This window comes from Falco biarmicus, chromosome 18 (genome assembly GCF_023638135.1).
Source record: "Falco biarmicus isolate bFalBia1 chromosome 18, bFalBia1.pri, whole genome shotgun sequence".
In the NCBI taxonomy this organism is placed as follows: Eukaryota; Metazoa; Chordata; class Aves; order Falconiformes; family Falconidae; genus Falco; species Falco biarmicus.
Window position 1 is genome coordinate 1,236,089 of NC_079305.1, and position 15,848 is coordinate 1,251,936.

General features: G+C 62.8%; 1 protein-coding gene across 1 annotated transcript; it reads left to right on the top strand.

Annotated features, from left to right (window-relative positions):
• The first annotated feature begins 994 nt into the window (after window positions 1-994).
• LOC130160521 (methylcytosine dioxygenase TET3-like) lies at window positions 995-15,350 on the top strand. The gene is given in 3 exon segments (XM_056363093.1): window positions 995-1,207; window positions 14,169-14,684; window positions 14,686-15,350. Coding segments are annotated over 2 exon segments (1,002 nt in total). The 5' UTR covers window positions 995-1,207; window positions 14,169-14,213; the 3' UTR covers window positions 15,217-15,350.
• The last annotated feature ends 498 nt before the right edge of the window (window positions 15,351-15,848 follow it).

Genomic DNA, 15,848 nt, shown 5'->3' on the forward strand with positions numbered 1-15,848 from the left:
CCCCAAATTGCAGGCCCCAAATTAACGAGGGCCCCAAATTCACCCCCCAAATTATTAATGGCCCCAAATTAATGATGTCCCCAGATGAATGGCCCCAAATTAACGATGCCCCTAAATTAAGGAGGGAAAATAATGGGGTGGGGGTGCAAAGTGGGGGTCTGGGCCTCCCCCACACACCCTGGGGGTCCCGGCCGCTGCCTCAGTTTCCCGGTGAGGGGGGGCACAACACGAGTGGGGGTTGGGGTCCTTTACCCCATTTTTTTTTTTTTTTGGTGTGTGTGTGAGGGGTCCACGTGTCTGCCTGTGCCCCCCCCCCAGCTCCAGCCTCCCCCCCCCCCGGCTCCAGCCTCCCCCCCCCCCCCCCCAGCCCCCCTGCCCCGGCCCCTGCCTCATTTTCCCGGGGGGGGGGGGGGGCATGAGTGAGGGTTGGGGTCCCTTACCCCATTATTTATATTTTTTTTTGGTGGGGGGGGGAGGGGTCGGCATGTGTGCCTGTGCCCCCCCCCCCTCCAGCCCCCCCCCCCCCCGGGGGTCCCGGCCCCTGCCTCAGTTTCCCGGTGAGGGGGGGGCACAACACGAGTGGGGTTTAGGGTCCTTCACCCCATTTATTTTTATTTTGGGGGGGGGGGGGGGAGGGGTCGGCGTGCGTGCCCGTGCTCCCTCCTCTCCAGCCCCCCCTCCCCCCCCACGCTGGAGGTCCCGGCCCTGCCTCAGTTCCCGGTGAGGGGGGGGCACAACACGAGTGGGGTTTAGGGTCCTTCACCCCATTTTTTTTTTTTTTTTGGGGGGGGGGGGAGGGATCTGCGTGCGTGCCCGTGCCTGTACCCCCTCCTCCAGCCCCCCCTCCCCCCCCCCCCCCGCTCCCCCCTCCCCCCCCCCCCGCTCCTGCGCAGCCCCGGCGGGGGGAGCGCGCGGGCGGCGTCGCGCTGCGTGGGGCGGGGGGGGGGGAGCCGCGCGTGGAGGGGGGGGCAGCTGCGCGGAGGGAGGAGGAGGAGGAGGAAGGAGGAGGAAGGAGGAGAAGGAGGAGGAGGAGGAGGAGGAGGGGGGCGAGGAAGAGATGCGCCGGCCAGCCCCCCCCCCCGGCTGCAGCAGGGCGGCGGTGAGGGAGCGCGGCGCAGAGGCAGACAAGATGGCTTCCTCCTGAGGGCCGGATCCGTGCGGGGCCCGGCGGGGGCTGCGCGGGGGCGCGGCGGGGGGCAGCGGCGAGGTGAGTACCCCCCCTGCACCCCCCACCCCCCCCTGCACCCCCCACCCCCCCCCTGCGCCCCCCGCAGCCCCCCCGCTCCCCCCCCGCCGTGCGGCCCGGCCGGGCCGTGTCCGTCCCCCCCCCCCCCCGCGGTGGCGGCCCCGTGGGCGCGGAGGGGGCGCGGGGGCGGTGGGGCCCTGAGGACAAAGCGGCGGGGGGGACACACACACGCACCGCCCGGCCCGGCCCTGCCCCCCTTCCCGGCAGCATTTTTCCCTTTTTTTCCTTCTTTTACCCCTTTTCTTCCCCTCCAGCACCAGCCTGGGGGCGGGGGGCGGTGTGTGTGTGTATGTGGATAAGCCTAACGCCTAACCCCCCCCCCCCCCCCCATCTTTATTCCCCCGTTCCTTTCGACCTTTTTTTTCTTTCTTTTTTTTTTTTTTTTTTTTGTAAATTATTATTTTTATTCATCCTCTCCCCTGCATCCTCGAAATGTGCTGAGCTCAGAGGTACGGGGTGATGCTAACAAGGGCAATGAGGCTCCCCTGGTGTGACGTCACCCTGACGTCACCCGGCCACTGGCAGCTGTCATCCCTCGCCGTGACGAGGACACGGGGTCCGGCGGGGTCTGTCCCCCGCTTTGTGTCACGCCGGCAATAACCAGGGAGGGTAGGATGGAGGTGGGGAGAAAACGCAGCTTGTCCTCTTTTTTTTTTTGGGGGGGGGGGTCTCATCCACCAGCCAAGGTGGTGGTTTGGGTTATCCCGGTGCTGTGAGCGGTGGGATTTGGCAACGGGCAGCATCCCGCCGGCTGCGGGTGTCATCAGGGGACATGGCTGAGGTCAGGGAGAGCGTGGCGAAACGCGCGGCCGCACCCGAAGTTTTGAGTCCGCGCTGAGCGGCTTCGGCACCACGTGTTTGCGAGGGATGGGGGATGCTCGGGATCTCGCACCCGGGATGCGCCGCCGTGTGTACCCGCCAACACCAGAGCTGCCTCCAGATCCGTGGATGCTTTACCAACCCCCCCCCCCCCAAAAACCCCCCCAAAACCAACCCCCATCGCAGGTGCCGGGGTGCTGGGTACCACAAGGTGCCGGGATGCGGCCGGTGCAGCACCGAGGTTGCATCATGCTGGAGAGGGATGGGCAGCGCCGGAGCAGAGTCCTGGCAGGTTGTTAGGGTGGCCCCATAAACGAGCCCCACTCTTGGCCTTTGGCACCTAATTAGCTGTGATGAGGTTTGTTTTTTCGGATTACCGACCTGAACTCTTTATCGCAGGTAATTAAGGGGAGAGGTGGCTCGGAGGAGGAGCCGATGGGACCTTGGGAAGGCAAAATGTCCTCTGCCCTCCTTTGGCCTTTCTTGGTGGGGCTTTGCTGGCCACACTGGGGACAGGGACAGAAAAGTGGTGGCATGATGCCTCCAGGATGTGCGGTTATGCTGCGGGTCTCTGTCCCAAAAAGCTTTTCCTGGCGTGTCCCCAGTGCTAGGATGCTGGGAGTGAGCTGTCCCCATGGCATCAGGATCCTCTGTCCTCTGCCTGCATGTGCTGGGCTCCCCAGTCCCTGTCCCCATGGCATCAGGGTCTTCGGTCCTCTGCTGCATGTGCTGGGGTCCTCAGTGCCTGTCCCTGTGGCATCAGGGTCCTTGGTCCCCTGCCTGTGTGTGCTGGGGTCCCTGGTCCCCATCCCTATGGCACTGTGGGTGTGCTGGGGTCCCCAGTCCCTGTCCCTGTGCCACTGGGATATTTGGATTCCTGCCTGCATGTGCTCAGGTCCCCGGTCCCCACCCCTGTAGCATCAAGGTCCCTGGTCCCCTGCCTGTGTGTGCTGAGGTCTCTGGTCCCCATCCATGTGGCATCGGGGTCCTCAGTCCCCTGCCTGTGTGTGCCAGGGTCCCCCTGTCCCTATGGCATTGTGTGTCCCTGTCCCCACAGCAGTGGGGTTCCCAACCCCCTGCCTACGGGTGCCAGAGTTCCCCTGCCCCCCACCCCACTGCAGCAGGGTCTTGGTCTCGTGTTGGCCAGTGTCCCCCATCCCTATGGTGGTGGTGTCCCTTGTCCGCTGCCTGTGTGTGCTGGGCTCCCTGCTCCTTGGTATTTCAGCGTTGGTGTCCCTGCTCCCCTCCTGGCATGTGCAGGGTCCCTGGTCCCCATCCCTGTGCCTTTGGGGTCCCCAGTCCCCTGCCTGCCTGCGCTGGGCTCCCTTGTCCTTGTCCCTGTGACATTGGGCTCCTAGGTCCCCTGCCTGCATGTGCCAGCAGCCCTGGTCCCCGTGGGGTCCCCATTCCTTGCCCGCGCGTGCTGGGGTCCCTGCCGTGTCCCTCGCTCCACGTGCGCGCTGGGAACCGTTCTAAGGGGCCAGCAGCGAAGGGGCCAGCAGCAGCGCCCACCGTCGTGTCCCCTTGCTGTCCCTGCCGCGGTTCGGGATGTGGGCTGGGACAAGGGTGATGCACCCCAAACACAGCCCTCCTGGGGGACCGCTCTCCCCCCTCTCCCCTCCTCTGCCAGCTTTTTCATCTTGCTTCCCTGAGCTTAGTGCAGAGGGTGCCAGACCATTTTTGAGGATGAAAGAGCTTTTTTTTTTTTTTTTTTTTAAATACACCCCCCCCACCCCTCCTCCCCGGGCCGGCATCCAAGGGGAGATGAAATGAAACGGGAAGAGGCTGGAGGTGAAACAGCTGCGATCAGCTCCGTCCCTGCTCCACATCTGCCTGCCACGCCACTGCCAGCCCCGCAAACCGAGCTCAACCCCAATTTTCTCCTCTCTCCCGGGGCCGAAATCTGCTTTCCCCCGGAGGCGGGATGCTCAGCGCTGGCAGGATGGGGCTGGCAGCAGGGATTTGCAGGCAGGGTTCTGCTGGGTTGTCGGAGGGAGTCGTGTCGCTGGGATAATGCGGCGTGTTTGTTTGCTACAGCTAAAATGGCAGTTCTTAAGGGGGAAAAAAAAAAAAAAAGTGCTTCTGCACATCCAGTCGCCGCATCTTTTGATTAAATCAGGTTTTGCTGTCAAACGGGGGAGCTGGGGACCACGAGCTCCAGAGCCTTGCAATTTCCATCACAGCTAAACAAGGGGAGGAGGAAAAAAAAAAAAAAAAGCCACGAGCCACCCCAAGCACTGAAAATGCTGTTAAAAAAAAAAAAAAAAAAGGATTGGAACAAGTTGTAATTGCTGCAGTCATCAGCGCAGAGGCCGGGGGATGCTGTGTAATGGCTGGAGGGTTTGTCACCGCAGAGCTGGTGGCTGCTGGTGACAGCCCCGGTCACTGCAGCCCCCGGCTTCCCAGCCTGGCTGAAAAGGATGGAGGAGCATCCTGGGGGCTGCGGCCCATTGCAAATGCTGCACTGGAAGGTGATCGAGTGCAGAAGGGGGGATGAGCAGCAACAGGGTGAGAGGCTTTAAAGACCCTGAGCCTCTTAGAAACCCCAGTTGGTGTTGCAATTAAAGCCACCGCACTTAATGCTGTTGCATTTAAGCCGTCGTACTTACGCCGTTGCATCTGATGCTGTTACACTTAAAGCTGTTGCCTCTTAACACCGTTGCATGTAACGCTGTTGCATTTAACACCGTCACACTTCACGCTGTTGGATTTAAAGCCCTGGCACTTCAAGCTGCACCAATTAAAGCCATCGCAATGCAAACCCTGGCTTCTCCCACCTGGCTGAGCCGTAGCCGGTCGGGATGCCAATACCAAGGCAGCCACCGCCTGTCCCTTTGCCTGTCGCCGTGCTCCACTTCTGCAGCCGCTGGCAGCCGGAGCACGCTGCCTGCCCGCACATGGCTTTTTTTAGGTTTACAAACATGATGGCCCCGTGCACGCGCCGCTTCCCCCCCTCCTTCCCCGTGAGTCATCAGCCCCGTCACCGGGCTGGGGAAGCCGGAGGCGGCGGCGGTGCTTCCCCCACGGTGCTGGATGACCCCAGCGGGGAGGGAGGAAAAAAAAAAAAAAAAAAGGAAAATTAGATTTTATTTTTTTTCCCCCTTTTTTTTATGATTCCCGTTCCTCTTTCAGCGAGATGGGGAGGACGCGGATGGCGATGGCAGCTGCCATCCCGGCTGGCGGGAGGTTTGTGATGGGGTGTTTTCGGAGAGGACCGCAGCACTGGTTGGAGGGTGGGAAGAGCTGAAACGCTGCTGGTTTCCTCGCCCAGCCGGCAGCCGCGTTGAGGTAGCCTTGGATTCGAGGTGATGCTGATGGGTGCAGTTTTGGGGATGGGTGAGGTTTTTGGGGCGGGGGGTGAAAGCGGGTGAGACCCCAAAATGTCGTCAGAGGTGCTGGGAAAAGCTTCGCCATGCAGCTCCCTGGAGTGCCGGTGCCGCAGCTGCTGGTGAGCGTGGAGGTGCCGGTGAGCGTGGCGGTGCCGGTGAGCGTGGCGGTGCCGGTGAGCGTGGCGGTGCCGGTGAGCGTGGAGGTGCCGGTGAGCGTGGAGGTGCCGGTGAGCGTGGCGGTGCCGGTGAGCGTGGCGGTGCCGGTGAGCGTGGAGGTGCCGGTGAGCGTGGAGGTGCCGGTGAGCGTGGCGGTGCTGGTGAGCGTGGAGGTGCCGAAGCCCCCGTGGCTGAGCTCATCGCTGGAGCCGGTTGGCGTTGGGGCTGAGGTGGCTGCGGTGACTCAGCAGTGCCGGTGCTGACTCAGCGGCAGCGGCCCCCAGGGAGGCAGCTGGAATAGAAGGGGGAGCTTTAAATTTTGGGGAAGGAAAAGGTGGTTTTTCTTTTATAGAGTGCTGCAAAATGGTTTTGCTAGTGATGAGACAGTGCCCGTGCCGCTGGCACACGTTTTCCACCCCGTGCATTTTCCTCCACCTTTGGAAAAGGGATTTCATCCAGAGGGGTCGCATCTCCCACCCGCTGCCAGATGTTTTCCCCCATGGGGAACGGGTCGTGGCAGTGAAACCAGCTCCGGGTTTGGCAGAGCCGGCGTTTTCCCTGCTCCCAGACGGGCAGGGCTGGGCTCCCACTCATCTCCCGGCTCCTGCCCGCCGGCCATCGCGCTGCCGACTTGTCCGCGCTTGTCAGGCAGGAGGGCGGCGGCGTGCACGGTTCTCCTCCTCCTCCTCCTCCTCTACCGAAAGGTCGGGCTGTGCGGCACAGTGGTGGCGGTGGTAGCGTGAGGAGTCCCCCGTCCTGGGGAACGGGGGACACTGCAGGACCCCCCAGGTATGATGGGACAGGGATGGGCTGGTGGGGAGCCCAGCACCCATGGGTGCTGGGTGGCACATCCCCAACCTGTACCTGGGGGCCAGGAGGGTGCAGGGAACCCCCCTTGCTCAAACCCGGAGGGAAACCCTTGAAAATTGGGGTGCAGTTTGGTTAGAGCGTGGGTATGGGGTGGCTTTCCTCCTCGCTCCCCAAGACCCAGCTTTTCCCCCCAGTTTGCCATGCAAAGCGGTCCTCAGGGTGGACGTGTCTCCGCTGGGGTGGTGACGGCAGGATGCTGGGGCTGAGGGGCCGGGAGGGGACCCAGCGCGGTTCCACAGGGGACGCTGGCAGCGGGGCTGTGAAATGCGGCCCAGCCCCGCGGGGGTGGCTGGGGTGGGACGGCAAACGCTGCCGGGCTGGGCGAGAGGCGAGGCGAGGCCCTGGGCCTTTCTCCCGTGGCCCACACACTTCCCTCTTCCTTCTTCCTTCCCAGGTGGGTCCTTTTTCCTTCCTGACCCCTTCCTCCCTGACCTTGTCCCCTTTCTCCCCCATCTCCTTCCCCTTCCTCTCCTTGTTTCCTTTCCTCCCATCTCCATCTTCCTCTTCTTCCCTTCCTTCCTCATCCTCTTTCTCTCCCTTTCTCCCCCTTTCCCTTTCTCCCCCTTTCCCTTTCTCCCCCTTTCCCTTTCTCCCCCTTTCCCTTTCTCCCCCTTTCCCTTTCTCCCCCTTTCCCTTTCTCCCCCTTTCCCTTTCTCCCCCCTTTCCCTTCCTCCCCCTTTCCCTTCCTCCCCCCTTTCCCTTCCTCCCCCTTTCCCTTCCTCCCCCTTTCCCTTCCTCCCCCTTTCCCTTCCTCCCCCTTTCCCTTCCTCCCCTTTCCCCTTCCTCCCCTTTCCCCTTCCTCCCCTTTCCCCTTCCTCCCCTTTCCCCTTCCTCCCCTTTCCCCTTCCTCCCCTTTCCCCTTCCTCCCCTTTCCCCTTCCTCCCCTTTCCCCTTCCTCCCCTTTCCCCTTCCTCCCCTTTCCCCTTCCTCCCCTTTCCCCTTCCTCCCCTTTCCCCTTCCTCCCCTTTCCCCTTCCTCCCCTTTCCCCTTCCTCCCCTTTCCCCTTCCTCCCCTTTCCCCTTCCTCCCCTTTCCCCTTCCTCCCCTTTCCCCTTCCTCCCCTTTCCCCTTCCTCCCCTTTCCCCTTCCTCCCCTTTCCCCTTCCTCCCCTTTCCCCTTCCTCCCCTTTCCCCTTCCTCCCCTTTCCCCTTCCTCCCCTTTCCCCTTTTTCCTATTCCTCCCTATACCATTCTTCTTCCTCTTCCCTTCCTTCCCCTTCCTCCCCATCCTCTCCTTCCTTCCCCAGGGACACAGCAGGCACTGCTCCCCGCCAGCCGGTGATTTGGCTTTGCCCAGCTGGCCCTGGCGCCAATCTGGTAGCCGAGCGCAGGCACGAGAGGAGCCAGCTGTGTTTGAGGCAAAAAACACTCCAAGAAACAAAAATAGCGCCGCAGTTTTTTCCCCCTCCTTTTGCCTTTCAAGAGCTCCACTCCATCCCTGCCCGGCCGGGGCCCACAGCCTGACGCGGCTCCGCGCTGTGCCAAGCCGTTCCCCCTGCCCGCGCCAACTGGCGGCTCCCGGCTTGGCTCCGCGCCGTGGTTGGGAAGGCACGCTGGAGTGGGAACGCACGCTGTGGCTTGGCCGTGGCAGGGTGCTTCCCAAAGGCTGCTCCGGTGGGAACATCCGCTGGAGCATCGCTTGCCTGTCCCCAGTGCTGAGCATCCCTTCCCTGAGTGTCCCAACCCCAGCGTCTTCACCCGGGTAGCCCCTCCCCAAGAATCCCCTCCCTGAGCGTTCCTGCCCCAAGCATCCCGATCCTGAGTGTCCTGACCTCGAGCATCTTCACCCAGACATCCCTGCTCCAAACATCCCCTCCCTGAGCATCCTGATCCCGAGTACCCCCGCCCCAAACACCCCAACCCCGAGCTTCCGTACCTTGAGCATCCCTTCCCCAGCATCCTAATCCTGACCTTCCGTACCCTGAGCATCCCATCCCTGAGCATCCCGACTTCTGTACCCTGAGCATCCCTTCTCCAAACATCCCAATCCTGACCTTCCGTACCCTGAGCATCCCATCCCTGAGCATCCCGATTTCTGTACCTTGAGCATCCCTTCTCCAAACATCCCAATCCTGACCTTCCGTACCCTGAGCATCCCATCCCTGAGCATCCCGATTTCTGTACCCTGAGCATCCCTTCTCCAAACATCCCAATCCTGACCTTCCGTACCCTGAGCATCCCATCCCTGAGCATCCCGACTTCTGTACCCTGAGCATCCCTTCTCCAAACATCCCAATCCCAAGCATCCCTGCTGTGGCCCCTCTGAAAAGGAAAACCTTTTCCTGGAGGAAATGAGGAGGATGGAGATGGGAACAAATTTTTTTCCACCTGGAAAAAAATCCCCCATTTCCCTCGGAGGCTCCCAGCACTGGTGGGAGACCAGTGCAGGAGCTGGGAGCGGGACTATATCCCATTCAACTGTCTCATCATACCACGGTGAGAAGGAAAAGGGGATGGAATAATGGTCCCAGCGCTGTCTGGAGCGGGGCTAGGGATATGGGTGTCTCCGAAAGTGCTCCCGGGGCTGGTGTAAAGCGGAGCTGGGCTTCCCGCGGCGTAAATCAGCTCAGCTCCCTCAGCATCGGCGCTATTCCGGCTTTTCTCCGGGCTAAATGAGGACAGGAGTGAGCAGCTCAGACCCAGCGCCGGGGTCAGCTGGGGCCATGGAAACAGCTTGGAAAACAAGGCGGGAGAGGCAGCCGCGGCCGCCCGCGGCGCCGGGAAGCAGCGGGACCGCGAGCCGGCGCGGTGGGTACCCCGGCTGGGGGGGAGCCGGGGGTGTCGCGGGTCTGCCTCGCCGCTCGGGCTTCCCAAATATCCTTTATTTTCCATTTGCGGGAGCGGTTAGTGTGGATGTAGGGCATCCGTGCCATTTGGCTTCTCTGGCATCCTCCCCTGCCGGTACCGGGGGTCCGCGGTGGTGGGTTGGGACCGGGAGGGGGTTTCCCATTCCTTGGGGTGCGGTGAGGTGCGGCGGTGCCCCCCAGGAGCATCGCTCCCTGGGGCGGGATTTCGGCAGCGTTCCCTTCCCCGGCAAAGCCCTTTGGTGACACCAGCCAGGCAGTTGGTTATTGTAGGGTCTCCTGAGCTGAAGGATGCTTGGGGCTCCCCCCCGCCCCCACTCCCAGCCCCACGGCGGTGCCCCCCAACCCACCATCCCGGCGGAGCATCCCCAAAGGTTGTTGCCAGAGGAGGAAAACCACAAGGCGAGTGCCGGGGCTGGCCGAGCTCCACCGGCGCGGCGTGGGGACGGCAGCCAAGCTGCCTCCTGCCTCTTGGCCGGCCTGTGCGGCCGCCTGGCAGCGGCACCCGCTGACCTCCCAGACACCCCACCGTGCTGCCCCCACCGCCCCCCCCCCCCCCCCCCGATCCACTGGGAAGGGCTCCGCAGCCCCGCCGCTGCGCTCTAACCGTGGCGGCTCGGAAATTCTGCGCTTTTAATAAAGTTCAGCATTTTTTTGCAGTGGGACGACACCAAGCGGCGTCTTCCAGGGCATTTGCGTGGACCGAATTGCTCCGTTCTCTGCGGCGGAGCTCTTTGGCTCCTGCCAAGGGATTTAATAACCCCCCCCCCAAATATTTATACCGGGGAAATTTTGGGATCCCGGTGGGGGCACATGGGTGTTTTCGCAGGACTAGGGGTGGAAAACCTGTTGGCTGTGGGTGGCTTTAGTTTGTTTTTCTTCCGGAATTTTTTTAATGGGAGGGTTAAAAGGAATAATTGGGAAAAGAGGGAGAAAAAGGAACAATACCGGGGGGACAAGCGGGTTTGGCTTTGAGGGGGCAGCGGGGGCAGGAGAGGGACGGCTGTCACCACCTCGGGGGGGCGTGTGGCCCCCAGTTCGTCCCCTGGTCGTGGGTCGGTGTGGGGCTGCTTTGGGATGCGGATGGATAGGACTGTCGGGTACCCAGTGTTGGGGGATGTATAGACTCTGGCCATGTAGAGTTGTTGGATGTATAGGTCACTGGATATATAGGTCACTGGATATATAGGACTTGGGTATTTAGGATTGATGGCTATGTGGGTCTGCTGGATATATGGGATTGTGGAATATATAAGTTGCGGGATATATATGGTTACTGGCTGCACAGGTCGCTGGATGTATAAGATTGCTGACTGTATAGGGCTGCTGGATATATAGGGCTGCTGGATGTACACAGCTGTTGAATGTATAGGATGGTATATAGGCTGTTGGTTATATAGGGTTGCTGGATATATAGGGTTGTTAGATACATTAAATTGCTGAATATGCAGGTTGCTGGATGTATGGGTTGCTGCATTGATAGGGCGGCAGGATCTCTAGGGCCGTGGGATCTCTAGGGCAGCAGGATCTGTAGAGGACCATGGGATCTCTAGGGTCGTGGGATCTGTAGAGGGCAGTGGGATCTATAAGGCCACGGGATCTCTAGGGTTGCAGGATCTCTGGGGCAGCAGGATCTATAAGAGGGCCACAGGATCTCTAGGGCAGCGGGGTCTACAGAGAGCCATGGGATCTCTAGGGCAGCAGGATCTATAGAGGGCTGCAGGATCTCTAGGGCAATGGGATCTATAGAGGGCTGTGAGATCTATAGGGCAGCGTGATCTCTGGGGCTGCAGGATCCATAGAGGGCAGTGGGCTCTGTGGGGCAGTGGCATCTACCGAGGGCAGCAGGATCCACAGAGGGCCACGGGATCCGTGGGGCAGTGGGATCTCTGGGGCAGCACGATCCATAGAGAGCCGCGGGATCCATCTGTGGGGCCACCGGCGGGGCTAGGGCCGCCCCTCCCGCCGCGGGCCGGAGGGGGCTCGGAGCCGCGGGGGCCGGGGGGCCGGGGGGCTCGGCCGGGGGCGGTGGGGCCGGGGGGGGCTCGGCCGGGGGGGGCTCGGCCGGGGGCGGTGGGGCCGGGGGGGGCTCGGCCGGGGGCGGTGGGGCCGGGGGGGCTCGGCCGTCCGTCCGTCCCTACGTGCGCGCCGCGCCGGGGCTAATGGCTCCCGCAGCTGGTTTGCAGGGGGCGGGGAGGGCCGGGGCGGCCGCGGCTGGAGCTGGAACAGCCCGTTCCGTTCCGCCCGCCCCGGCCGGGGCCGCCGCCGCCGCCCGCCGCCTCCCGCCCCCCACACGTAAGTGCCGCCGGCCGGAGCCGGCCCCGAACCCGGGTCGCAGCCGCACGGCCCGGGCCGAGCCCTCCGCCCCGCCGGCCGCGAGCGCCTGGCCCCCGTCCCTCCGCTGCAGGCGCTGGGAACGGGGCTAAAATAATAATAAAAAGAGGAAGAACAGGTTCAACCCCGAGTGTTTCCATCCCGGGGGGATCCTTCCCCCTTCCCAGCTCTCGGGGGATGCGGGAGGCACCAGCAGCAGCTGAGCCGCCCAGCTGACCCCAGCCAAGCCTTGGGCTTTGCTTTTAATTTATTTCCCTCCCCCCATCCCGGCTTTTATTCTTTCCTGGGGTGAATGGAAGGAGGTTTGGGCAGGCAGCGCTTTTTCCAGGGAAAACGGGGCCGAGGCGTGCAGGAATAAGTGTCTACGGCAGTGATGGAGGGATTTCTGTGGATGCTGCCGGAGTGAGTCGGGATGGGGATGTGGGGCGATTTTTGGGGAGAAGCCGCGAGGGGTTTCCACCTCCTGGCCCGCGGGGCTGGGAACAAAAGGAGCTGGATGAGAGTGCCAGGGAAAAAAAAATAATTCTATTTTTGAAATATCTATATAGAGATATTATTTTTCCCCCCTTCCCACTGATTTGGGGAAGGTTGTAGCTTTCAGATTAACCCTTTAGGAGCAGCGGGGGATGCTCGCTCCCACCTTGCATTCGCAGGGTGAACTATTTTCCTGGCTGGATAACCTGATTTATGGGATGGAGCAGCCCAGGGTACCACCCTGGCCCGGTGGCTGCTTTTTGGGGCTTCCCCTGCCCTTCCCCAGCAGGTTCCCCCTGCCTCCAGCTGAGACCCTTGGGGCTTGCGTCCGGTCCCCACCCAGAGCAAAAAACAGGTTTGTCATCATTTCTCCGGGCTGGCGTCACCACTGCGATGCCAGGGACGCTTCGGGGCACGAGTGTGTCCCCCCCCCAAGGTCTCGGAGGGGGCTGGGGGCATTTATCTCCGTGCGCCACTTGGGAAAAACCCTTTTGGCTGGGGAGGAGGAGGAAGATGACAGCGTAGGAAGGACGGGTGAGGCTGTTTCTTCCTTGGTTTGTAAAGGAGAGCGGAGGCGGCGTGTGGTCCCCACCCTGCCCAGGCTGCCATTTCGCCGGGAACGGCACAAACCGGAGGCGAAGCACTTGCTCCCCAGACCTGAAGGACCGGTCCCATCGCTCGCGGCTCCGTCGCTTGGCTCTGGGGATGCTGCGAAGGGACCGAAGCTGGAGCCCCTATAAAGCCACGGCAGCACCAGGGTGAGCCCTGTGCCAGAGTGGGGCCGCGGTGATTTGTTCAGCAAATTAATTGCTGAATTGTGAAACTCCTCTGTTTTCACCCCCAGGGAGGGGGGATTTTTTGGGATATGATCGTGTTGGGGGTGGTTCCTCCCCACTTTTTCCGGGGTTTCGCCGCTGTCAGCAGCGTGCTTATCTCCGCCATGCTCAAGCGTGCGGCTTCACTCACCCTCTCATCCCGAAAGACGCCGGTGCTGAAGCCTGGGGCTGGCAGCTGAAGGGTTAAACGCGGCTCCACCACCACCAGCCGCACACTGTCAGCTTGCTTGAACAAGGAGCATAACTCGGGGTCTCCCAGCAAGTCTGGGCTGCGGATCCTTCCGGGGAGCCGGTACTAGGACCGTCCAGAGGCAGGAAGCTCTGCCCACAGCCTTCGCTTGCTTTGTCGTATTTTTTTTTCCAGCTGTATTTTTAGCTTGCAGGAAGCTCCCCCTGGTTATCGGCAAACTGCTAAATACGCTGCCAGCGCCCAGCACCGCGCTGCCGGAGAACTAAAATCCCAAGGGGGGAGAGAGCCACAGAGCACAGAAAGGCACACACCCCCACCCCCCCCCCAATCAATGCTTGGCAAAACCCTTTGGAGGGTCTTAACCGGGGCACGCGAGCCCAGACGCTGGGGTGATGGGCTCCCTGGGTGCCGCCACATCGCGTCGGCACAGACGGCTCTAATGGTTTTGGTCTCTTCTTGGCACGCGGCCGGTTTTCTGGACGCCGGCGCTGTAGCTCGGCGTTGCCGGGGGCCCTGGCCAGCCGTGTTGATACAGACGCCGGGTTATTCGAGGTGAAAGCATCCCCGCGCTGCCCCTGGCACTGGTGTAGCCAACTCGGTGGCTTCCTGCCGTGCCGCGGCCCCCGGCGAAGGACGGCTGCTCCCAGCCAGGATGTTTGCTTTGGGCACGGGTCCAACACCCCCCCCCCCCCTCCCCTTTTTTTCTCCCCGTTTGGTGCTTCCTTTGCTGGTACAAACTGTGTTGCTGAAGCTGGGGACGCCTTCCCCGTCCCACCCCGCACGTCTCACCCTCGGCAGGCGATGGAAATCCCGAACTGTCCCGTGAGCTATTTCGAAAGCGGGTGGTAGGGTGGGGACGTGGGCGGTGCGGGGCCGGCGCAGTGGAAACTGGCCGCCTTTCGAGCTGAGCTGCTCCTTACACACCAGGCAGAACCCGCGTGGTTTTGCCAGTGCCGAGTATTTTTGTGCGTGGCTCATCACCCAGGTTAGAAAAAGAGATGGGGAAAGGGGGAATTAAAAAAAAAACAAAAGGGGGAGGAATTGGGGTGAGGATGATTACACGTGGGTCATGGTGGGGCTTGTTCACATCTCCTCTCTCTCCTTCCTTGCAGAGAGGTTCGGCGGGCGACCCGGTTGATGGACCCAGCAGAAGCCAAATGGAAGAAGGGCCAATTAATTATGTCGAAGAAAGGCGGCTGAACGAGGGCAGCGGGCTCAGCCTGGCAAATGGGGGCCGGCCGGAGGCGGGGGGCACCGCACTGATGGAGCCGAGCGGCTGGTCGCCGGGCCAGCCGCCCGCCGCTGGGAAAGCCCACTTGGAAGACGTCAGGAACCTGGTGGCCTTTTCGGCGGTGGCTGAAGCTGTTTCCTCCTACCGGCTACCGCCCCCGGGTTCGCCGTCACTGCTGTACGAGAAGTTCGACTCGGAGATGAGCCGAGGTGGGCTGAGCGCGGCGGACGGCGTGCCGAGGGGGGAGGACCTGCACGCCCTCAAGGCTGCGCTGGCTTTGGCCAAGCACGGCGTGAAGCCCCCCAACTGCAACTGCGACGGCCCCGAGTGCCCCGACTACCTGGAATGGCTGGAGCAAAAGATCAAGACAGCTCTCGGCGAAGAGCCGGCATCGCCGCGGCCCTGTGCCACCGCCAACCCCCCGCCACCCCCCCCAGGAAGGTGCTATCGACCCCCAGCCGGTGCCTGAGACCGCCGAGCCGTGCCCGCCCGACGGCCTCCCCTTTTCCCAAAGCGCGTTGACCATCGCCAAGGAGAAGAACATCAGCCTGCAGACCGCCATAGCCATCGAAGCCCTGACGCAGCTCTCGGCCGCTCTCCCCCAGCCGGCCGGCGATGGCCAGCCCCCGCCGCCGCCCCCCCCCGCCCCCCCCCCGCTGCCCCCTTCGGCCCCGGCCCCCTCGCCCCGCCGGGGGCCGTGTGGCAGCGAGGGGATGAGCCCCGTTACCCGCCGGAGCCGCGAGCAGCACCGGAGCCATTTTTTGGTGCAGCACCTCCTCGGGGGGGCTTCGCGACGGCGTGGGGGCTGGAGGCCGAGGGGGCGGCAGGGGCTGGAGACCCCATGGCAGAGCTGGAGCAGCTGCTGGGTAACGCCGACGACTACATCAAGGCGGCTTTCAAGAGACCTGAAGCGACGGCTGGCAAAGTGACAGCGCCTAAAACAGAGCCCCCCGAACGAGTCCCTGGCAAGGAGGTGCCGGCAAGCCCCCGTTCGCTGCCGGCGCCGCCGGAGCCTGACCTGCACAAGAAGACACAGCTGGTCCTGCAGCAGCATCTCCACCACAAGCGCAGCCTCTTCCTTGAGCAAAGCCTGGCGGCGGCGGCAACAACACCCCCAGATCGGCCGAGTGGCTGGTGGGCTCCCGGCACCCCAGCCGTGCCCCCCAAGCCCTTCGAAAAGCAGGCCAAAGAGAAGAAGAAGAAAACGCCGCCCGAAAAGCCCCCCCTGGCCAAACCGCTCCGTAAACAAGTGCAGATCAAGAAGGCAAAGCAGAAGGACTCACAGCCGCTCTTCCTGCCCCTCTGGCAGATCAGCCTGGAGGGGTTTCGGACGCCCGCCGAACCCCCCACCGAAGAGATGCAAACCGAACCGCCGCCGCCGCCTGCCTTCCCGCTCCAGCCTCTTGCACTACCCCTGCCCGCCGCTCGCCCCCCGCCACCCAACCCCCTCGACGGCGGCCCCCCCGGCTCCCGACTCTCAGGAAAGGGGTGCCCCCGGGGGGGGCCCCCAAATTCACCCGGCGCCGGTGGGCTCAACCGGCTCAGAGGAAGCACCGGCCGC